The following is a 23,787-nucleotide window of genomic DNA, read 5'->3' as shown; positions in this document are numbered from 1 at the left end:
TGTGTACCAGGCATGCTCTGCACCATACATATCTGAAATGTACAACATATCTAAAAGTTAAAGCAGATTTGTAGTTCCTTCAAGGGTGAAATCATGACACTTTAGTCAGACAGAAGTAATGATGAGTGGCAGGCCAGTGGTGTGCATGCCTACTTGGCAGCTGAGCACAGGCTCATCTGTTTGCATTCCAAATCATCTGAACAACCCACACAACAAAATATATCATAATGCTCAGCTAATATCACAAAATATACCACAATATTGTAAATGTGCCTTGTTTGGAGTTTACACCCCCCCCCCCTCCCCCCCACTCTTCTTTCTCTCTCTGTTGCTGTCAGAAGTCTGTCTGAAAGAAAGGCAAAATGCTTTTGTTCATAGGGAAATATGGTGTAGCAATCATTTAATGTGCCCATGCAGAACCAAGGTAGTTCTTGGTTTCCAGTAACACTCCAGCCAGCTCTCAGACAGTGGCAAGGCTGTGACCCGAAACCAAATCCTGATGCTACTGCACCACTAATGTGTTTGGCCACAGTTTTAAAATGCTTAGCTGTGTCTGTATATCTTTCTGTCTGCATTTCTTTCTTTCTTTCATTCACTCTAATGTTGAATGTGCACCACAGAGTTTGCATATGCACAGAATAATGTTAGAAAAGTTAGGAAATAGGTACCCCAAACTGCAAAATAAATAAATAAATGAAGGGACCCAGGTTTAAGCATTACTTTTTAAATTTGATTTCATACTTTGTGTGTGACTGCTTAACTTGAGTAATGCAAAAAATTTAAAAAGCGTAAGAAATAAGAAAAAAATTATAAGGACTGTTTTTAAACCAAGTCACAGTCTGTAATCCCATAAAAATATAAATGTCAAAAGTTGCTTTGCATGGAAAATTAATTCATATATTTATCAAAGTGCAGTCCTGGAGATCTACTGCCTGGCAGATCTTAGCTCCAATACATCAGGCTATATAATTCAAATGCTACTGAAGGCCTCAATTAATTGGATCAAATTATATTTATAAATCACTGTAATTGCAAAGGCTAATCCTACATAGCTGGGGCCAGCAGATGGCAGAAGCAGTCTATGGTGAGACGAACCTTCAGAAATAGTCATTTGTAATTAAAGTAAACATGAAAGACAGCACATGGACTGGCTTGGTTTCCAGAAACATTCCCATATGAAGCTTTACTTTTCAACAGCATTATTATTTTTATTGGAAATGTACTGTAAGTAAGCTAATAATTAAAGTGTTTTACTTTATAAGCATAATTCTAGTTGAATTGTAAAAAAATAGTTAAACAATATTTTTGTCTCGCCAAGACCATTTTCTGTTGCTTTTTATAGACTCTCTTTTGCCCTGCTAGGACATCTCCCTAGGACTGATTCCTCCTCAAGTAAGTTACAAAAATTCTGGCAGACACCCGCACACTGGGAAGTGATGCATTAAAGCTATCAAAGATGGGCTTTTAAAAATTATTTTGCTATTAAGTTGGCCAGATTTTAAACACTATTCATTTTGAAATCCTGGTTCATATGATGGAATGTGATAGTCATTTAAGTCATCTCTAAGGGTGTCCTGAAAGTTTTCTGTACTGAAAATTAACATTTCAATTGCTTCTTAGTTTTTCCCTCCATTATACTATTCCCAATGATACCTGATGCTCAGATTTGATGATTTCCATTAATGTACTGAATCACAGCTATGTCCTTGACAGTCTCTATGGTGATATTTTGAATAATTTTCTCCTGTCTGTTTGGCTGTTCACTGCCTGATTCTGTGGTGCTGATAATATTTTTGTGTTTCAGATATACTTTAAGTGGTTTATCATACTACTATGTGCCAAACTTACATTTGTTGACTTATCTTTGTTGGTAACGTTTCCACATATTACTCCATTTGGAGGTACAGACTAAATGATCTAAATTAGTGACTAGAGTTTCAACATTCAGTGTGGTGGTCACCTCTCTTTACCCTGGGCTTTACTTTTGGTTCTTTGGTTAAGTCTTTCAAGTGCTTTCAGAAGGGCGATATGCCCATTCTATAAAACATGTCACTATGGTCGTCCGCTCACAGGAGGCATTTGGCTCAGTAGATGTGGGGTTTCTTAGGCAAGGTTAGCTATTTTAGTTGGAGAAAAAAAAAACAACTTTAAAAAATTGATCTTTAATAAGAGAAAAAAAAAGTCACTATAACGGTTCACGCCCCGTCAATGCATCACGTGGTACGGCCCGCCACGTCTTTGTTGACTGTGTTCACTGTGACTGCCTTGTTGTTTGTAACCACACCCCTTTGTCATTGTATTGTATAACACCTGGCCCTTGTTACCTGTGTAATTTATGTATGTATTTAAACCCCTGTGTCAGTGGTGTGGTTGTCACGCAGTTTGTTTTTATGTTGATTTCCTGGTTCCCTAGTCTGTTGTGTGAGTGCCATTGTTTATTCTTGTAATGTCTCACGTTAATAAATGTTCGTCGGGGGCAAGAGTGGCTTCTGCATCCTGTTCCTTGCCCTGCGGCACTCGGGCCCTCAAAGTCGCATTTGAGAGCCTTATGGTAGCTTGCCCAGAGCCAAAGCACTTGCCAAGAGTGTTCAGGTGCTTTTGAAAAACCTGTGATTACGGTTTTGACACTCTATATTAGATTAGGTTCTCTAACTTCATTCCTTGGTGGCAAAGATGAACTGTTACTTTAACTGATTTCAGTGGAACTGTAACAGAATTGATAGAAGCTGCTAATAAATTTCAATATCGTAATTTTTGTTTTGACTTCACATTCCCACAGTACCTTTCTATTCTCTGATGACTTAACCTGAATCTATACTACTGACATGATTTTACAGCTGAGATCAATCCTGTGCATATCTTTTATCTCATTCACCAAATTCTTCATAGCCCTGTGAGCATCGCAACTGCTTTTTCATTTAACATGTCATGAGAAATAAAAGAGTTCATCATCATGATGAATGAATAATCTTTTATGAATGGCATAAACAGTGAAATTACCTACTGTGAATCTAAATATGTGTTTACATTACAGTGCTTTGGGTTCTTTAGTGGTTACCAAAGCATGAAGCCTCTTTACAGTCGCCAAAAACAAGAGCTGACATGCTTCCTCAGCCTGTGTGTTTTTTATCACCTGCGAGTGTTGTGAGCTGTGATGGCAGAATAAGAAAACCTACTCAGTGATTCACAGCTGAGAATCACAAACTCTAGTTTTTGCCACGAGATGTTTCATTCTACCACCTAGATTAATGAATCATAACTCGACAGAAATAAACTACAATAAGATTGCAATGTTTACTCAACTGCAAATAAAATCTTAATTAGTGGATTATATGGTTAGATGATACTTTCACATATTTCCCCCTTTAAAAGTTAGGAAGAAAACCTTTTGCTGTTTCAAGATCCATATTTAGTTAAGCAAAAAGACTTTTAAAGTGTGAAATTAGCAGGGGTTTAAAAGTCTGTAGTGGTGAGCGGTAAGGAGGCGAGCGCAAATGCGGAGAAGCGCGAGCTTTATTAGGGGCAAATCCAAATCCAGAGTCGTCAGAGCAGTCCAGGGTCACAGAGCCAACACGCAGAGAACGGGCAGACATGAAAAACAAGCACACACACTTAGGCAAACAGGAGAAGCAGTCGATAACAAAGAAGCTTCGAAAAAACAAACGGCTAGAATCACAAAAAAGGCTAACATAAACGAAGGCTTCGAAACACAGACGGGCTTTCAAAAACTTTCAGACATACAGTCAAAACACTCAATCGACCAAACAATCTACAGCAAAGATAAAGGCAACAAGACAGGGTTTAAATATATTAACTTAAGAAAGCCAGAAACGAGGGACGAGTGTGAAAAATCAAACGAGGGGCGGAGAAAACGAAACTACGGAAGGGAAAACATGGAACATTGAAGCTGGGAGGGACTAACCGTGACAAAGGCCAAACTATGTTATTATAAGACTTTGAATCCAGCCCTAATGGACAGCCCATGCATATCAGCTAACAGTCCAAACAACCATAAGAAACAAGGTTATTGACTGATGGAAATGGAAAATAAATCAATGCTGTGTTGATGGTCAGTGGAGCTAAGTGCGTCTCCATGAATGAACCACGGCAGCCTTGTAATGATTCCATCGTTAATCAGGGTTTACAGTATGGTCTGGTCATCAGTTAACCTGGAGTATGTATTGACATCAAGGTGATCGATATACTCAGAAAGTAAGTTAATACCACTTGAGGAATAGATCTCCTGAGGATTCTTCCCTTTAGGCAGGTCTGTTTCTGGTGTCACACCAGAGAATTTACCTTGAGACTGAAGGAACCTCATACAAAACCTATGTGTTGTGTGCAAGTACCACCACGAGAGGGCGGTAAAATGGCTTGAAAGGCTCTGGAAATGATCCTGAATTTACAGTGACTTAGGACTACGATATAACAAAGCGAATTTGATCGAGAACGAGATTGTTGTTTTTGCAAGGCTTAACAGCTTAATTGTAGAGTTGTAATAACACAATTTTGTTCAGTGTTTAATTTTAACGAGAAAACTTGCTTGAAAATCTAGCAAGAACAGGTGATGTAGTGAATGCATATTATGCTTGCAAAGCGTGCCGTAGCTTCTGAACTAAACAAACACGGGGAGTTCGGTGATTACTTAATGGCAGAGAAACTGGTGGCAAGGGCAGCCTGTTCCCATTCGACTTTCCTATTCATAATGGCGATCTGAAAACAGTCACATACATAGAAACACATCAGTAAGGCAAATTAATTAATTATGAGAAACCATGTACGAAACATCGATGTGAAATCGCACACCAGTTCTATATTTCATTTAAAATATATATGTTTAAGTGGTACAGTAATTCCTATAGAATAATGAATTGTGGATATTTTTCTGCTTAATATGATAGCCCCCATTGTAGGTCAAATATAGGCAATTAATTAATAAACAAACACATTTTCTTCTTCTTCTTCTTCTTCTTCTTCTTCTTCTTCTTCTTCTTCTTTTTCTTCTTCTTCTTCTTCTTCTTCTTCTTCTTTTTCTTATTATTATTATTATTATTATTATTATTATTATTATTATTATTATTATTATTACTATTGTTATTATTATTATTGTTGTTGTTGTTGTTGTTACTGGCAGTAGCAGTGGCAGTAGTAGTAGTAATCCTCAGATGAAAAACCACATCTAAAACCAATTCGACCAATCATGCTCAACTCATACGCTCGACGGCTAATGACGCAAATGGCTGGAAAATGAAACATTCACCTGAAGCGGTCTCAGCTCTCGCAGATTCGTCTTGCTTCTTGACGAACAAAACAGTTAAGATATTTTTGGATTTTGACCAGATGCAGTTGTTACAGGTTACTGTCCTCTGGAGTACACGATTTCTTCGTGCGTACAAACGGCACTTGATTACTTGATTAGCTAAATAAGCAAAGAAACTTGATGCTCTGGTCGGCGACAGGTACCTTTTAAAAGGTAAGCTTATTTATGGCATGCGTGGGTAACAACTGAGAGCTGAGTTCAGGTACTGGAAAACGTATTTTCCTCTATTGACAAAATAGGCTACTTCACTCACATTTTAAACTTTTTGAGGTTTTTAGTCTCAGGGGTTAATATGGCAGTTACCAATCTGTCAAAAAGGTTTGAAGACAGTTATTTGGTGGGAAAAGTGATTTCGTATTTGGTTCTCTATTTGTGAACTTAATTATTTTGATAGCTGGGGCAGATAGAATTCGTTCCTTTGAAGCTAAGCTGTAGTTGTTTCAGAAGATAATTCGCGAGAGCACCTGCAGTGCAGAAACATCAAACTGGTTGCATTTGACCAGAAAACCTCTGTTTTCTGATTCTCTGTTCACTGGCCATTGCATTAAAAAAAGACAAGGTTGTTTATTAAATTATCATTTTAAAACTCAGAAAAAGTATACCTACTTTAATACCACTTCTACATTAAATTCACTGAAAAACACCACAAAGGCATAACCCCCCCCCCCTTTCTTTCTCTCTTTGAGGAACCTTTAAAATGAAAAGCATTTAAACCGAAGATAAATCACTTCTACAGCATCCACAGACCTCTCAGTCCTAATTGAGTCAACGGTTCCCTTGGGTGCACTGTCTAAAGTCTACAGTAAGTTTTATCATCGGGGCCTGCCACTGTTATTACTGAACCATGGAAATGCAATTTAGATGTTCAGAAATTCACTCATTTTGTTTTCCATGGCTGAGCATGCGCCATGTGGTGAACTGCAGACCTTCCATGTATTTCAGGTGCAGCGTTACGTTGGAACATACCTCAATTTGTCATAGCAGCTAGTGGTTTCATTGCTATTGTACTTTGTGAGAGAACGATTTTATTTGTTTGGTTTGATCTTTCTTTCTTTCTTTCTTTGTGTTTTTTTAAAACTTGATTTTATTTGCTTCATTTTGCTGTGTATATTTGATTTATTAAAATGGTATATGCTTTGGCTTAAAGCCACAAAGCGTGATGATTTCTTTGCTTTTCTTTTACTCTACAGGCAGTCAAAATGAGCCTTACCCTGACTGGCATCACTGGCATTGTTGTCACTCTATCAACTTTATGGTGGGAGGTCAAAGGGCAGTGCAAGGGACCAAGAGACATCTCCAAGCTCAATCTCTCTGTGACCTATGACCTCCCCCATTTTGTGTCAGATACACCTGTCCAGAAACTTCTAGTTTTCAATGGAAGCGTATATGTGGGTGCTACCAACAAACTCACTGCCTTATCAGAGGATCTCAAGAAGACGCACGAGTATAAAACTGGACCTGTCCATGAGGGCCCACGATGCAGTGCTTGTGAGGGCTGCAGGGACCAGCCGCCCAACGCTAACAACACCAGCATGGCTTTGCTGATGGAGACCTACTATGACCCTGAGCTCTTCAGCTGTGGGACAGTGGGGAACGGCGTGTGTAGCCGCCACTTGCTGGAAGACGGTGAGCTGGACGTTGAGGTGAACTGCCTGGGCTCACATAACAAAGACGGGAGCCGCTATGTCGCCGGCCCTGCTGGAACCCAGATAGTAAACGTGGAAGTCGGTGGTGTCGTGAGGTTCTTTGTCGCTAATTCAGAGCCTCTCAACCCCTCTCTACCTTCCTCTTCACGTCTCCACCACACGATCTCCATACGGAAGATGTGGGAGACCCAAGACCGCTTTGAGTTTGTCTCTGAGCATTCCTACATGGACCTGACCCCTGGGCTGCGTGGGAATTATCCCCTGCATTACATCTACTCCTTTCAGAGTGGCGCATATGTCTATTTCCTCACCGTACAGCGGGAAGGTGGCACGTCCAAGGCCTTCCACACACGCATCGTCCGCATGTGCTCGTCCGACCTGGAGCTTCTGCACTACGTGGAGATGCCCTTTGAGTGCATCTACTCAGAGAAGGGGAGGAGGAAGCGCTCCACCCAGGTGGTGTTCAACATCCTTCAGGCGGCACACGTGGCCAAAGCCGGAAATGACCTGCGCAGAGACATGGATCTGAAGGAAGAAGATGATGTGCTTTTTGCTGCATTTGCACGTAGCAAACCAGACTCTCCTGAGCCCACAGCCAGTTCTACAGTGTGTGTGATCTCAGTTTCTGAAATCAACAGCTTTTTCAAGGACTTCATTCAGAAGGGCCATACCAAGCCGCTCTACCACTTTACTGGCTCTGAGGAGAAACCCTACAATCAGGTGAGAACTCCATGTGATTGTAGAGGTCTGTGGCGATATAAATTTCTTCAGCTTACAGAATGGAAAATCAATGATTCAGGTAATGTAAGTTCAGTTTCTAGGTTGTATGAATTAGACTCAAGTGAGCAATAAATTAAAAACAGAAACTATAGGTGGCTGGCATCCCAGAAAGAGCATTCTCTGTATTTGAAAGCTCTGTGAGGCAGATCTGACACCAGCCTCCTCCTCTTGTTCTTGCTTGGTTCTAAATCATTGAGGTGCCTGCCTCTCTCATTCATCAGCATGGATTGGATCAGTCAGTAAATAATGGCGATCAATAATGACATGAACTTAACTGATGATGACTCCCTAAAGGGCCTGTGAATAAATTCAGGGTTATTGCTTATTTGAGTTCATTGCAGAACAGCATTATACAACTTAACTAGTATGCACATATTCTACCACAAACTGCATAACTACACAGGAATGGCTTATAAGGAGCATACAGAGATATTGAGTCTTGGCCTTGTAATGGCATAGCATGCATAACTTTGATAGCTGTGGTTAATGTTGACAGAAGAATAGCCTGGTGGAAAATCAGCCACTGCTGATACACTTTAGGAAGGATTTCTAGTACTCCTCAATAACTGAGGATATATTTGTCCTCAGCCTAATGTCGAGCACTTTTGAAATTCTTGTCTAAGAATGAGTATTCGTGAGCCATCTAAATCTGTTTTAGCTCTTATCTGTACCGCTGCTATGGGATACCCAACAGGTGTCTTTTGTGTCTGACAGTCTTTGGATTGGTTGGTTTAACAGTTCATATGGTGACAGGGTGAAAATTGTTTCCCTCTTCCACTGACTGTTCCATGCCGCCTGCTTCATCATCTGTTACAGTTCTTTGGTGCCCTTGTACTTGATCTGTCCAAATTTACAAAGTGCTCCTAATTCATCACATCAGAAAAGCCCCAGGCTCCACTCGGCCACCTTAAATATTATTGTTCTGCGTCTCCTCTTTTTTTAAACAATGTCATTTGTCCTGAATCCGCTCAGCTTCTTAAGTCATCTTCAGCTTTCATTGTACCATGGGATGTACCATGCCAAAAACTCGATAGCCTGTATGTATATGTATGGGTCTGTTCATTGTTATAGTAATGTTCATTTTTGAGGTTGATATTTAGAAACGAAATTAAGAAAACATGTAAATGGACAAATTCAGGCATTACTTTAATCTAGTGTCTAAAGAAGCTTCTGTTCCAGTTTTTTATATGAGGGTTTTTGGTTCTGTAGCATATCCTACTTGGGCTCTCTCCTTCTTAGCACTCTGCTGCCGAAAGGATCAGAAACTCATGAGAGTCTGGACCTGGTTCCTGTAAAATGCATATAAGTGTCACTCTGGGGGGTTGTGTTCTATTAAATAATATGGGTGCCAAGTCATAGCACAAGCACAAGGATAAATTCTCAGTGACTTATAAAACAAGAAACATCTTTCCACACAAGATTCCTGACAGAGCCTCCAACACCACAATGTGTCTTTTCTCAGCAGTGTTCATTTAAGATCCCTGATTTGTGGAGTAATTGAGGTGAGCTGTGGTACTGTAAAAATTAAATTGCACCAAACAGCTTCTAGCTTTGACTCTTGCATACTGAGGGGGACACTTGTGGCTAAAAGTGATAAAAATAAATAAAAATACTAACACCAGAATAATCATTTCATTATAATTGATTTGTGAAATAACTAATAAATGCTGATTGCTTTTGAATTGAATCTGAGACCTAATTGATTTTGCCATAGTACAAACAATACCAAAGTATTGCTTCTGTCTCTTCATCATGAATACGGTCCATATATGATTTATTTATTACAATTGTCTTTGCATGGAAACCACTTTCTGTGGGCAAATACAGACATACTTAAATGCAAACGTACACACCATTGTCTGGTAGCACTATGCAGGAAAGCAGGTAGTTATCTGTTTTCTCACAGCGTCTGGCGCCTGCAGTGAGCTGGTGTTAGAGCTCTGCCCTGACAGACACCCCTGCGTGACACTGGACCATAAGAGGAGCAGGAGGAGTGTGGGCAGCTGGTGCCCAGGTGCAGGGAGCGCTCTCTGCTCCTATCACAGCCCAGCCTGCATCTTCAGGGTGGGGTCCACTCACTCTCCTGGCTCCATTCTGCTGGCTTCACATTAACTACTGGCTGGCTACAATCTTACTTATTTGGGTTTGGGATAAATAACGGCAGGGGAAGTTCCAAAGTTAGATTTGATCAAAACGCAGGCAACATGCGAGTGTTTGTATGAAGGGGTGGGTACAAGGTTCCATAAAGCTGATAAGGACAGAGCTGTAACTGAAATCTTTGTCTGTGCTTGCAATCTGTTGTCTGAAGGAGTGCAGCCAGGTAGCACTCCAGCCTTCTGTTCATTATTTATCGTGTCTATTGCTTCCTCTCTTGGCATGCTGTTAGCTGAAGAGGAACTCATGCTCTGTTTATGTGCAGGTAAAAGTCACGCCCCTTTTGTGGCTCTCCATCCAGGTGCTTTATACTGCCTTCCAGCACTGGATTCTCATCAGTGTTTAGGAGGCCCAGCTCAGGTACATGTGTAAAGTGTCAGATGAGGTTTTTTTTAATAATCTTGAGTCACTGACTTTATGCTTTCCATTGCCTCCTTGTGGTAATTTCCTGCTTTCATAGATTGTGGGTTTCACCAAAACAAAATCATCTGTTTCTCCCTCTCTCTCTCTCTCACACACACACACACACACACACACACACAAACACACACACACACACACACACACACAGGGCATAATAATAATAATAATAATAATAATAATAATAATAATACAGTGCCTCTCCCTGCAATCAATTTAACTCTGCTCTTTGCATGTGTCTCGGTCACAAAACCCCCTGAAGCAGTACATGACCTCAAGCTGGTTGGCCTCTGTCGGCTCCCCCAGGACATCACAAGGGGACTGGCAATAATGATGCCTATTTTCAGGATCTTACTAGTTATTAGGTACAAATGAAAGACATCCAGCAGTGGCATTGCTTTTTAAAAGGAGCTGACCACACTTTAACGGGAATCATTTTTAACTTGTTTTCACATTTCCTACTCCACTGGCTTAATGAATGCTGGTTTGATTTTGGGTTGACGTTGAAACCCACACATCAGGGTTGTTGGAGTCTGTGTAAATGAATGTGTACTTAAGGAATGGAGAGGCTTGGACTGCCCAATGACATTCACTTTTATCAGCTCCTGAGTACACACATAAGGCAAATAATAGTTTTTTCAGCACTGCCTCAGGGTGCCACTCAGCTCACTCAACAGACCCAGCTAATTCACATCATTCTGTAAAAGGGAACTAGCTTTACCTGATACCCTAACTTGTGGATGCAAAGACCTTGTTTTGTTAGCTCAAGGAATGAATCAGAGGTGTCATGCAACATCGGTATGCTTTGGGCCTGTATATTCTTTTATCTTCAGTGAGACCAGGGCATGTAACCATTTTGCTGCTTCTGAAATTGCAGCCACATTTGCCTGCTGTTCACTGAGTAGTCCAGTGTTTCTGAACTATGATTATGACCATACCCTTCTTATAAGGACATGTAAACTGAACTAAACTGAAAACAGAGACATTTGCTGTTTTATTTAATTCAGGGTTTTCAAATCAGAGCATTTGTTCCAAAGTAGTCTGAATCTTTGTCCTTACTTTCAAAGACAGAAAACTAACAGATGTGGTTTAATGATGCCTTATTCGCATGAAATCCCCAGACAAAAAGCATGGCATTTGGTGCCTGTTCTGAGTATTTTACATGTATAAAACTTTGTACAATATTCTACTGTTTTTGGCAATTTTATGCTTCACACTTTACAGTCATATTTGATTGTTTCCTCTTTGCTCTGTTTGGAGAACATATTGACTGAAAGAAGACTGGGAACATAACCACAAAGTGTAACAGGAAATTGAAAGCAACAATATTTCACCATGAAGACAGGAAAATATATATACACACATACAGGTACATACACACACACACACAGGACGATAAAAAAAAATCAAAGACTTTAAAGCATGAGACAGGGCGAACAAAACAATAACAAATCTACTGCTCCCGAATTGCGATGTGACAAACATGGGCCCTGGTCCCAAGGGCTGGATGGAGACAGTCAGTGGTCCTATAGGATACAGTCATCACAGGCATGGAACAGGGCCGGTGGTACAGAAGCTGGCCATTGGTGGTACCAGGAGAGGAACAGGATCAGATATCCACACCCCTGGGCTAGACCAGAGATTAGGCCAGGAACAAGACAATGGGCACGATCAGGAAATGGTCTGGGAGTCAAAGCAGGACCAATTCTCTCCTTACCCAATCAGGAGCTTCGACTGGAGAAAGGACAGGAACCCAACCTGGGAAGAGCACAGTAGCAAGAGCTGGAACTAAAGCTGTGGCTGGAATCAGGACGAGCTAGGAATGGACCAAAAGACAGGACAGGAACAGAAACTGGTACAGGAGCCAGGCTAGAAGCTTTGAAGGTGCCTGAAGGGTCCAAGAAGGCAGCAGATGGAGGTCCAGGAATTCATGTGGCCTTGCTTCCTCCAGGTCCAGTGCCAAGACTACCAATACATAGGACCCCAGGGTGGTAGCTTCTTCATAGGTCATACAATCAGTGTACTCTGCAGTGCAGGATGCAGGGATGGATGGCTCCCTCACGGGAGCAGATCAAGCAGTGCCCTCTGGGAAACACCCCTGGTGTCGGGTCAAAATAAGCAGACAACAGGAGCAGGAAATCCTGCCAGGTCTCATCCAACTTGTCCCTCAGTTTCTGCCCACTCACCAGATTCCCCAGTAAGTGCTGCTTTAAACAGTGATTAACCAATTTACTCGCATCAGAAATCCTTAAAATAGTGCTGGCACTAAAGAGAAAACTCAAGCACTTGCCTTGTCTCCCATTGTAGAAGATTACAGCCAGAGGCTGTGGTCTCTTTTCCTCATTACATTCTGGTTTTAAGTTAATCAGATGTGATGCTGTTCTAATTCCAGGGTTTTGCTTCTTGTCCTTTAATCATATTGACCCTTGCATGTACTGGGTGCCTTTACAAACATGGTGGTGGTAGGGAGGAATCCTTTAACATTGCCTCTTCTTGACAGCTATAATAAATGGGTATTTTCCACTAAAGCTTTAAATAGAGCCACGCTGAAACAGTAATCCAGAGAATAGCTGTGTTATGTAATGGTTCTGTCAGTAAGTTATTCAATTTCGCTAGTGTGCTACTCAAATTGGACAGACGTTCAAGGCTTAGGAGTACCTTCTATAAATGTTTTGCAGATTTTATAAATTAACAAGTGTCTTTGTCAGTAAGTAGAAAAGAAACCTCAACATGGTAAAAGAAATATATAATATAATGCCATTATTCAATATATAATGTGGGGGGTTGAAAGCAACTCCTACAGGCAACAAAATTCAACACAAAATCCCGGGGTTATGCTGGTTGTTATTAAGTGGAGAATATATATATATATAATGATAGATGCTAATGTTAAGCAAAAGCAAGGAGAGATGTGTAGAACTGGCTTTATTATGTTGTCTGTAAAAGTCATAACAACCTCCCTTGATTGGCCTTAGTGATCACACCCCCTATAACAACCTCCCACTATAGGCCTGAAAGGTCCCACCCCCTGTATGGTGCTGGGCTCTAATCCGACATTATAGCGAGGGTCTCTAATTACCCACGCCGCACTGCTGATCCCCAATGTCCCACTAATCTAAGAAACCTAACAACACCAGAGTCTGGTTGCTCTGCGGGGTGCTTTACAAAATGTTTACTATACATCTTTAAGAAACCCCCTTCCATTTAAATGGGTAAACAAGAGCTAATACTACACTCACTGGTATAAACACATCTTCACAGAAGAGTGGACTGCACATGCTACATGGGGTCAAAGGCTATGGTATTTCAGTCAGAGGGCAGCTGATGGGCCGGAGTGTTGAGTCCAACTCATCCCAGAAGGCACCCAGCCTTGTGCATGACTAGGAAGACCCACTGCACTGTACCTGAGCCCGAGGGTGAGCACTGAACATGTGGCGGTGACTTTTTGGTTGGCAGATCTCCTTACACTCATTTTGGGTCATGAAGCTGTAGAACACCCAAGGTGAGTCTTGGTAACCCTAGTACACGTCATTGTGCTGAACACAATGCAAGCAGCTTTAAAAGTTAAACCAGAGCTCGGTTTGTACCTTAGCTTTACCACAGCTCTAGTTTTTTCACAGTATTATCACAGTAAGAACACATTGCTTCAGGACAGGATTTTATAGACTTGAAAGTCAAAAAAGCAGTTGTCAGTAAAGGGGAGGAGGAGGCCACAGTGGTAATAATCTTATGGCTTTTTTGTGTATCGGTCCTAATTGACTTATGCTAAATATGATGCTCACTCCAACAAACCCTGATCTGTAGTTTGGAAACGGTGTAGGAGAGAGAGACTTGAGTGTAAGATGAGGTTACAGATAAAGTGTGCATAACCTCATGTTAGGACCTCATGTCAGTGACATCAAGATCTCTGGCCCTAAGCCTGACTGTGGGCCAGTGGTGAAAGGCACAGTATAATGTCTGCTGCAGTCTGTCAAAACACAACATTTTTCTCCTGGTCTTCATTCTTGCAGAGAAAGGAATACACATGGGGTGTTTTTTTGTCCTCATTCAATTCCTTTGATTTTCATTTCTAACTAAACAATAAATGTTATGTTTACAGGGTATGAACATAATCCCCTCTAAACCTTGTTTCTAGCCTTAAGGCAGGTGTGTCATCTTGGGGAGGTCTCAGATGGTGATAGGCCAAACTTCAGAGAGTCTTGAATGGAGGTCTGCTCCATTCTGCTCTATTTGAAACAGCACAGCAGCAGTGCTCTTGCTGTATGACGGATCAGCAGCTGTTTTGTATAAGTGCACAAAGCAAAACTGATGAGGCTGAAGACACATCAGAGCAGTTTGTCTGTCTCCCCCGTGCTTCCTCTGTCATATGTCTCCACTTCATATCACACCTGGCCACATTCCTCCATCTCTTTGAGGCTGTCTCCACCTTGCATTAATGTGCATGTTTGGTGATCGCATCACGTTCGGATTTCATTTGGCCCCATGAAAAGCCAGGGGTAAATATCCCCAGGATGCTTTGTGATCGGATTACGATCAGATCACTCAAACCACATTCTTAGGTGGTCAGAGATGGATCTTGACCACATTTAATATAAGTGTAAATGTGTTTCTTATCTGCGTAGAATTACGTAACTGGAAATACATCTGCCAAGTGCTGACTTCTTTCTCGTGCCCTCTCTCTGTGCTCTGGACAGTAGTGTTGCCGATACAGTCCAGAGATGAAACACATGTTAATGCAAGATGTATCCAGATATGATCCAGAGATGAAATGCATGTTAATTCAAGATGTAATCAGGCCTTTTCACCATGATGTATCTGGTTAAATACCCTTCTCTGAAGATGGATAGAGAGCCACCTGATTTATCACCTGGCTGTGTGGTTCTCTGGAGCTTCAAAGCTCCCCTTTCAAATGAAGTTGTGTGTTTTGCTTTGAGGGCAGTCCTGGCTGTGACTCATGTGTGTTACTCAGCATGGAAGATCCTCTGAAAAGAGTTGTGGGATTGGTGGTGTAAGTACTGCTGCCCCGTACTGAAACTGTCTCTCCTTCTCACACCCGCCTGACTAGCCTGGTGTGAATGTATTTCTTGTGCTCCTCTGAGCTGTTTGAGCTGTGAAGAGCTGGTTTGATTTCTCTGTAAACCATTAGCCACCTGCTCCCTGTACTTGGTTCAGCCCTTTAGTCATGGCCTTTAGTGATAGGGCCCAGTTATATTAATTAGTGATAACTCCTTGGCCTTCCTTCTGGGGCCTTGTCCCTGAGATCTTAACCAAAGAGTCTTACAAAGTAAACATGAACATTTAAGTTCTAGTTGGAACAGCCGAACTAACATTCCATTTATTTCAAAATCCACTTAGTGTATGCTGCCAAAGACCAGACTGCTTCAAGTCTCCCCACCATGTTGCAGGAAGCACTAGACCAGCCACCAAGGCCCACAAGTTGTGGCGATCACAGCCAAAAAGAGCTGGACTGAGCGAACATTCTAGAGGAGCAGCAGGAGTGCTCCGCATTCCAACCAGTTTCTCATGAATTCCTGCCATCTGGGAGCGCAGCCGTCTGAATGTGGCAGGGACGATCTGAGCTTGATGGGAGAAGACAAATGGCCAACCTCCGTTATGCTCTGGCCTATTGGAACCAGTAGATGTTGAGCTTCAATAAATGTTTTCAGTGTATGGTATAAGTCCCTTTTTCCTAAAGTAGTTTTAACTATGAAATTCACTTGGCACAAGGGGATGACAATGATAACACTTGTGCAGCTATGTCATGTACACAACTCCATTAGATCCATTAGATTTTTTTTTTTAATAGATAACACCTATACCATGATATTCAGAATTGTTACTGTTTGCTGAATAGTCACAGCGAATAACAAATGAGTGTGTAATAAATGTTGTTTTTTAAAGTTTTTTTAAATGTTGTTTTTTTAAGACCTCCTTTGGCTGTGGAAAACACGAGAAGGGCTACAGGCTGGAGGTTACAAGGACCCGCCCACCTGAGGACTGGTTCAGTGGCCGTTTCCGGAACGTTCTCCTGACCTCCATCTCTGCAATGCCCATACAGGATCACACGGTGGCTACCCTTGGAACTGCAGATGGGAGGGTCATCCAGGTGAGAAACAAAGAATAATGGGTGATTTAGTTTTATAACAAACAAGCCTTGGTCTAGGGCTCAGTTTACCTTTTGGAGAGTTAAACAAATTAACTTTTCATTCATTATTATTAACATTTATATAGCACCTTTCTCAGACTCAAGGACAGTTTACAGATGTCAGATTTTACCAACACTCAATGAGAAGCAGCAGCCAATTTGCACACAGTGTACTCTCTAACAGAAACCACAGCCCCCTGGGGAACTGCACCAGGTGCAGAGGAAGGGGAGGAAGTTCAGACCAGGACAGAGCACCAGCCATCACTGGACATACACGCACACAGTCACACATGCCACATTCATACAGAACAATCAAGCTCCAAGTTTTTGGACCTCGGGATTAAACCAGAGACCCCAGAGGAAACCCACACAGACAGAACATGGAAACTCCACCCAGATAGGGACTCGAACCCTAGCACTGAGAGGCAAATGTGCTAACCACCAAGCCACATATATTCATATATGAGTTCAGCAATGAGCTTATCCGTGAGTGTCAGGTTACACTTAAAAATAGATAACACACTTACTTGGACACTAGTTACTTTGAAAATCAACAGTACAAAATAAATCATCAACATCATTTACAGTTTACAGCCCGTAAAACCCAGAAGCACTCCAAACACGTCTGGCAGAAGTGTGCATTGGTCCGCAGCGTTTCCCTGCTTCATTGTGCATGTTGTGTAAACGGGCAGGATGTGAGTCCGTGACCAGTGAAAATGGCCTGGGAGAATGAAGCTGCAGGTGCCAGGCCAGGTTGGAGAACACAAGCCTTTTGACCTTTACCAGATTTTACGTCATACATCTGTTCCAACACATGTGGTTGCTTATCAGAGTACATTCAACTGTGTGCCTGTGTTTGATATACATTTCTTTCATTACAAAAAGCCCCAGTTATTTTTTTAGTCCCCAACTGCTTTTAATATCTCCTCTTTGCAAGAGAGATATTTGCACTCTCTTGGAATCTCTTAGAATCGTAGTCTCAAACAAGATGCCACATATGTATTTTAATTTATAAGTTCACCATGCAAGGTTTTCATTTCATTCACAAACACACACACACACATGCATATAAGGTTTCATATATTTCATATAAGTCGTAAAGTAGCTGAGAAACTTTGTAAACAGGGCAGGACAGAGATTGAGGACCACAGTGTTAGGATAAGAGTGAGAAATGAGCAGTGAAGAGAGGGTGACAGCTGCACAGAAACAGTGGAGAGGCTGAAGCGCATTAATGGTAAGAACTGCGCTTCACCAACACGTCCTTGTATTTTCTTAGAATGCCCATTTGTCCCTTTAAAACCATCAGAGAGGGCGGAAAGAAGAGAGTCCTTTCCTTTCACTCTCAGAATGAGAATGTGAAAGGTTTAACCCCCAACCTTGTATTTGTGATCAAGACTTCACTTATAAGCCACAATAAACTGCCGTTTGCTTGGTCATTAGCTCTGTGCTTCATGTGTTACTCCCCTCAACTTTCCTCAACTCCTCATTTATGAGCACTTTCTGAATCATCTAGGCTTAGTTTAGCTGTGTCTTTGTTTTTATGATGTGGAGAATCACGACTGCACTGTGGTGAAGCAGAGATTTCTTTTAGTTGCTTTGATGATTTTACAAGGCTTTATTCAAACTGTAGACTCTTCATACACATGACAGAAAAAGATGTAAAAATGCAACTACTCCAGGCTATACTGGGCATTTGTGAAAGCCACATGGGCAGTAAAAGAATGTGGATGTTTCCTACTCATATATCTGTATAAGCAGACTTTATATCATTTAGCTTTCATCAGTACGCCTCCCCTTTTCTAAACAGTATTATTTTTCATCTGTTTGGTTAAACTGCATCTCGCATCATACCTTCAGAAGATGATGTCAAAATGAGAGCCAGTAAATTTGATCATAACAGTACATTTGTTCCGCTGGACTTTTCGCGTCTTACTACAAAGGTGCCATACACACAGCAAAACCAATCTCATTTACAGATTTTCTCTCTAACGTACCAAATATAGACCTGAAATGCACTCCACATGACCCAGTCAATTTACCACAAAGTTACTGTGTTTCTTTCTTTCCTAATCCCAAGCCATTTGGCCCGTTTACCTCTCAACACCCCTCTCAACTTCTTATTTTACATTTTTAATATTCATATACTTGTACATATGTATAAACAACATTCATCATTGTACTCACCCAGAATTCCCCAGATTTTCACCCATACCACTACACAACTCCAACAAAAACAGGACAGGAGGAAAGGGAAAATGGAGAGAAAAAAATTGAAACGAGTATTGCAGGTATTAATTTTAACAGGAGTGAGAATGTTTGAATTTTGCTATTGTATTTTTGAATGTGGCTACTGTTTGTATCCTAGGTTTTCTGTTGGTAAGGAAGTAAAGGAGAGGCAATGAATTATAGACAGATATTTAAACATTGAACATTTCCTTGAATTTTGCTGTTTTGATTCTGGGTTCCTCAGATTTATGTTCATGAACTGCATGGTCTGTTAGTAGGTTTGTCCACTACATTTTAGTGAGATTGTTGTTTTTCCAGTTCAATGATATTGTTTTGGGTTGTTGTTTTTTTTTGCTATGGATCATTTCTGATAATTCTGGAAGTTTTTTTTTTTTTTTTACAGAGTTTTGTGTAAAGTGTTAATATTTACATCTATTCACCCACTTATTAACTGGAAGAGATATAGTTGTGTCTACAGTATATAAAAGTACATATAATTTAGAGATGAGTCCCTTGTACTATATTTGTTTATACTGTTGATAAATGGGAGTGGTTTTAGATTATTGTCTATTCATTTTTGTTTTTAAAATGATTTTTAATTGATTAAATTCTAAGTACTGATTTTCCTTCTTGCCATTAATTGGATTATTTCTTGGAGAGTCTTAAATGTTGCTCTTATTGAGCAACTCTAGGTGTGTGATGCCTAAGACATTCCATTTGTTAAAAATACGTGATGGCTTATTAACTCTGAAATCTGTTATGTCGTGTGGGCATATATATGTGTTATCTCAAAACTTTCCACCAGGCTGTCTGAGCTGTTGCATTGGGAAAGAGATAGATTGATAAGGTTTTAAAGCACTTGTGTTGTTTTATGTTTTTACTGAGAAATGGTAGAACTACAATCAACATTTTTACTGTTTATGGGAAGCCAAGGTTATGGTAATAATTTCCTTCTCTCAATTTAACTAGATATTGAAGCTGATGTATATAATACTAGTCTTTCATATTTGCTGCACATAAACCTCTATGATCTTTGTCTTTCTATATAAGTTTTTTCTTACTCCAGTACAACAGTGTGTCCTATGTTTGAATCATTTTCTGTTGGTTAGATTGGAATAAAAAAATGCAACCTCAGATGAACAACATGACACATTATACTGTGTCATTATTTATTTAACAAAAACTAGACTGAAATGCACAAGCATTGTGGGAAAAAATAAAAGAGCAGTACACCAATACTGCTTCCATAGGCATTAAAAGGGTGAGTAACAGCCAGATGCTGCTAATCAAATGGCCTTGATTAAATGATCATCAGCAAGTGTGACCACCTCTAAAAAGGTAGTGGTTTTGGCAGTGTGCTGGTCAGGAACATTGGGGTGTTAACACCATGCCAAGGAGGAAAGACATCAACAACGACCTTGGAGAAGCACTTGTTGTTGCCCATCAATCTGGGAAGGGTTTATAAGGCCATTTACAAACTATTTAAAGTCCATCATTTTACAGTGAGAAAGATTATTCACAAGTGGAAAACATGCAAGATGGTTGCCAGTCTTACCAGGAGTAGAATTCCCAGCAAATTCATCCCAAGGTCAGACTGTGCAATGCTCAGAGAAAAAAAAAACCCAAAGAGCTTCATCTCAGAATCTACAGGCCTCAGTTAGCATGTTGAATGTTCAAGTTCATGATGACAGTACAATTAGAAGAAGCGTGCATAAGCATGGCTTTTTTGGAAGGGTTGCCAGGAGAAAGCCCCTTCTTTTATAAAAAGAACATGTCACATCTTAAGTTTGCCAAGTTGCATCTGAGCAAACCACAAGATTCCTGGAGCTATGTCCTTTGGACACACGAGACCAAAGTGGTTTGGCCATAATTCACAGCTCCATTTTTGGTGAAAATCAAAAACAACATATCATCACAAACACCTCATACCAACTTGGATTTTGCAGCCACAGGATCTGGGCTCCTTGCAGTCAGTGAGTCGACCATGAACTCCTCTGTATACCAAAGTATTCAAATGTGAGGCCATCTGTCCAACAGCTAAAGATAACCTAAAATTAGCTCATGAAACAGGGCAGTTCCTGTTAAAGGTGGTTCTACAAGCTATTGATTCATGAGGTGTACTTCATTTTTCACACACGGCTGCTTCATTTCTGTTAAATGATGACCAGGTGCAATATGTTCGTCTGTTCATCTAAAAAAAAAGAATGAATAACTTTTACATCCTTATAGATTATGTAGGGTACCATGACCAGTACCATGAAATAGTGCAAAGCGTTATGAAGTTATGTGGTTTGTGATGATAGATGATATGTCATAGGTGTATAATATCTTACCTCAGTGTAATAAAGATTTAAAATATAAGATATAAAAGAACGGTGTGTTAAACCGCAGATCCAGGTATCATTAATGGATCGCACACTGTAATACCCTATTCAGACCCAGGCTATCTTAGAGGCCTGTAATTGCAGCCTGACCATGGATGATACATTTTAGTCCAGGTGTGTGCGGATGGAGCCGGCGCTCTGGCACCTCCCAGCATGCCACAGCAGCAGCGCTCTTTACGTGCTCTCTCGCCTGAGGCTGCCACCTTTGTCTGCTCCCACACGCTGCTTCAATCTGTCACCTTCCCCTGAAAGAGAGGCAAACAGAAGTTCTTACATGATCTCTGGCACGCGGAACTTGTCCCTTCACAATGTCGCTGCCTCTGGATTCCACTACCTTTTGATTCTGATAATGTCCTGAGGACAGTTCCAGACACAGCCTGTAATTTGACGATTTATAACCTGCTCTGACAAAAGAACATTTCTGAAGTGGCCTGTGATAAACTGAACATTCATTTTAAGCCTGAAAATGACAAAGAATTAGATACTACCTTCACCCTGAATGTCAGTAATGTTACCTACAGGTGTTACCTAAAAATAGGAAAGAAATTCTGCTAGCCATTCCAAACAAGGGATGCATCGCAAAGCCATGCATAGCCACTTACCTCATTAATGCATTAGAAAAATGTCACTATCCACAAAAAAAGGCCTTAAATGTGAGAGGTCACTCACGTTGTTTGTCCGTATCGCAGGTGGTGGTTTCCCGTTTTGGCAACACAGACCCACATGTGGACTTCCTCTTGGACACACGCCCCGTGTCCTCAGAGGTCGCTGTTCTGTCTCCAGAGCGCCCAGATGCGTCCTTACTGCTCATCACAGGGAACAAGGCAAAGCATTTCTGATGTTTTAACTTTTTTGAGAGAAATGGACTCTCTTGCTAATGAGTAAACGGAGTGGATGGTCAAGGTTTAAATAAGAGAAAAGGAGAGACAGGAGTGAGGTCTTCTCCTTTATGTGTACACCTTTGCTGATGTATTTGTAATCCCAAGTAGCTAAATAAACTTAATAAGCACTAACTGATAATTTGCTCAGTTTTGTCTCTAAATCATCTACATTTGTTTCCCTTTGTGCACTGCTATACATACTCTGAAACCAAAAAAAAAATGGTCAGTTTTTGTTCTTTATAATACATTAATAGAATGTATTAGTGTGTGATTGTATAGCAAAGTACTCATGTAACGTCAGTCCGACACGCTTTTATAATGCGAAAAAGTATCTGTGCTCTAAATTTATATGACAGTATCGTCACTCTCTCTGATGTGCAGGTATCTAAGGTGCCCGTGATCGGTCCTGGCTGTGAGCACTTGTGGAACTGCAGCACGTGTCTCCTGGCTCCTGCCTTCATGGGCTGCGGATGGTGCCGGAACAGGAATCTCTGCACTCGCTCACCTCAGTGCGCTGCTTCCCATTGGAGCCAAGATTCCTGTCCCCTTCTCATCACAGAGGTAACTGGCCTGCCCAGCCACAGGCAATATTGCCATGGTTACAAAGTGGCCACTAGCATCCCCCTAATAGAATAAGTGCTTTCTAAGGGAAAACGTCCACAAATGAAACCCTGACCTTCATTGATTTTGGCTTTTTTAAACATTGTGGTATTTTCAAGAGTAACCTGATGGAGGAATTTTAGAGAACTCTGATCTTATTCTAAAGGTTGCAATTAATTCAAATATCAGTTAATATTAATCGGAATGGCGTTTAGAGTTTGTCAAAATGTTTCTGTGGTTAATAAATTATATTTTCACTGTGTTATAATTGACGTTTTCAGGTAAAATACCTAGAGATCAGATATGTGCCTAAACTCACAGTGGGATTTAATGATTTGCCAGTTGCCGCTTGTAAGGTCATTTTTAACAAGTGAATAAAAAAGTATATACTGTGGACCACATGCTGTTATTTCTTCAGTGTCTGACAAACTCATTGGCCTTACTTTATATTATAAGTTATCCCCTGCTTTAGAACCAGCTATGCCACGAAAAAAAAAAAGTTCATTATAATGGACAACCAACCTTTTGGATGGGGACATGTAACATACTGCATTACAAAATGTCATGACTATAGACTGACAAGAACTCATGAACAGAGTTGAATAAAGCCCTCTGTGCTTCCTGTAGGTCTTTCCTGCCGCTGCCCCACTGAAAGGCCACACCAGTATCACAATCTGTGGCAAGAACTTTGGCTTCAGTAAGAAAGACCGCTTTGATGGCAAGCTTATTGAGGTTGATGTGGCTGGAGCAAAGTGCAAGCTGACCAAGAAGGATAGTAGCAATCACCGGTAAGTTACTGGGGGAGAATGACACGAAGGCAGATTACTCTCTAAGTGAGTATAACTCACAAACCATCACCTTCTGATATTTTTAGGGAAGCCTACCTAAATGTCTTTTACAAATTGATCTCATTCCTTGTGAGTCGGTCACTGTAAGAAATGTGTGTGGCATGTTCTCCCTCCTAGACACAGATTCCTGCTAGCCACAGAAAACGGGTAACTGTACGTCTGCAGAGATAAAGGGACTAATTAGTTTGTTTACCCCAAAGATGTTGCCCGTTGTGACATCAGAAGGACAGTAGGCCATATTTCCATCATAGTGACCCAGTAGTAAAGCCACTTAAAGTTCTGCATTGTGTAATGACTCTGTCTGTACCCAACGAGCTTAACACAAGTACACCAAACTCTTACTACCTACATACTCTACCGATATAGAGAAGGCAACACTCCAC

The 23,787-nt window shown here is 40.9% G+C and overlaps 1 protein-coding gene across 1 annotated transcript in view; it reads left to right on the top strand.

The window, feature by feature from the left end:
* The first annotated feature begins 5,283 nt into the window (after positions 1–5,283).
* Positions 5,284–23,787, top strand: part of LOC113581523 (hepatocyte growth factor receptor) — a 38,688-nt gene continuing 20,184 nt past the window's right edge. Inside the window, exons 1-7 of the mRNA XM_035531909.1 lie at positions 5,284–5,473; positions 6,007–6,122; positions 6,511–7,686; positions 16,247–16,426; positions 21,765–21,899; positions 22,338–22,517; positions 23,184–23,344. Of these exons, the coding sequence (XP_035387802.1) occupies positions 6,520–7,686; positions 16,247–16,426; positions 21,765–21,899; positions 22,338–22,517; positions 23,184–23,344 (1,823 nt within the window). The 5' untranslated portion in view covers positions 5,284–5,473; positions 6,007–6,122; positions 6,511–6,519. The remainder of the gene's footprint in view (positions 5,474–6,006; positions 6,123–6,510; positions 7,687–16,246; positions 16,427–21,764; positions 21,900–22,337; positions 22,518–23,183; positions 23,345–23,787) is intronic.

Source organism: Electrophorus electricus, chromosome 12 (assembly GCF_013358815.1).
Source record: "Electrophorus electricus isolate fEleEle1 chromosome 12, fEleEle1.pri, whole genome shotgun sequence".
In the NCBI taxonomy this organism is placed as follows: Eukaryota; Metazoa; Chordata; class Actinopteri; order Gymnotiformes; family Gymnotidae; genus Electrophorus; species Electrophorus electricus.
The sequence above is the reverse complement of the archived record's forward strand: the minus strand, read 5'-3'. Positions and strand labels throughout refer to the sequence as shown.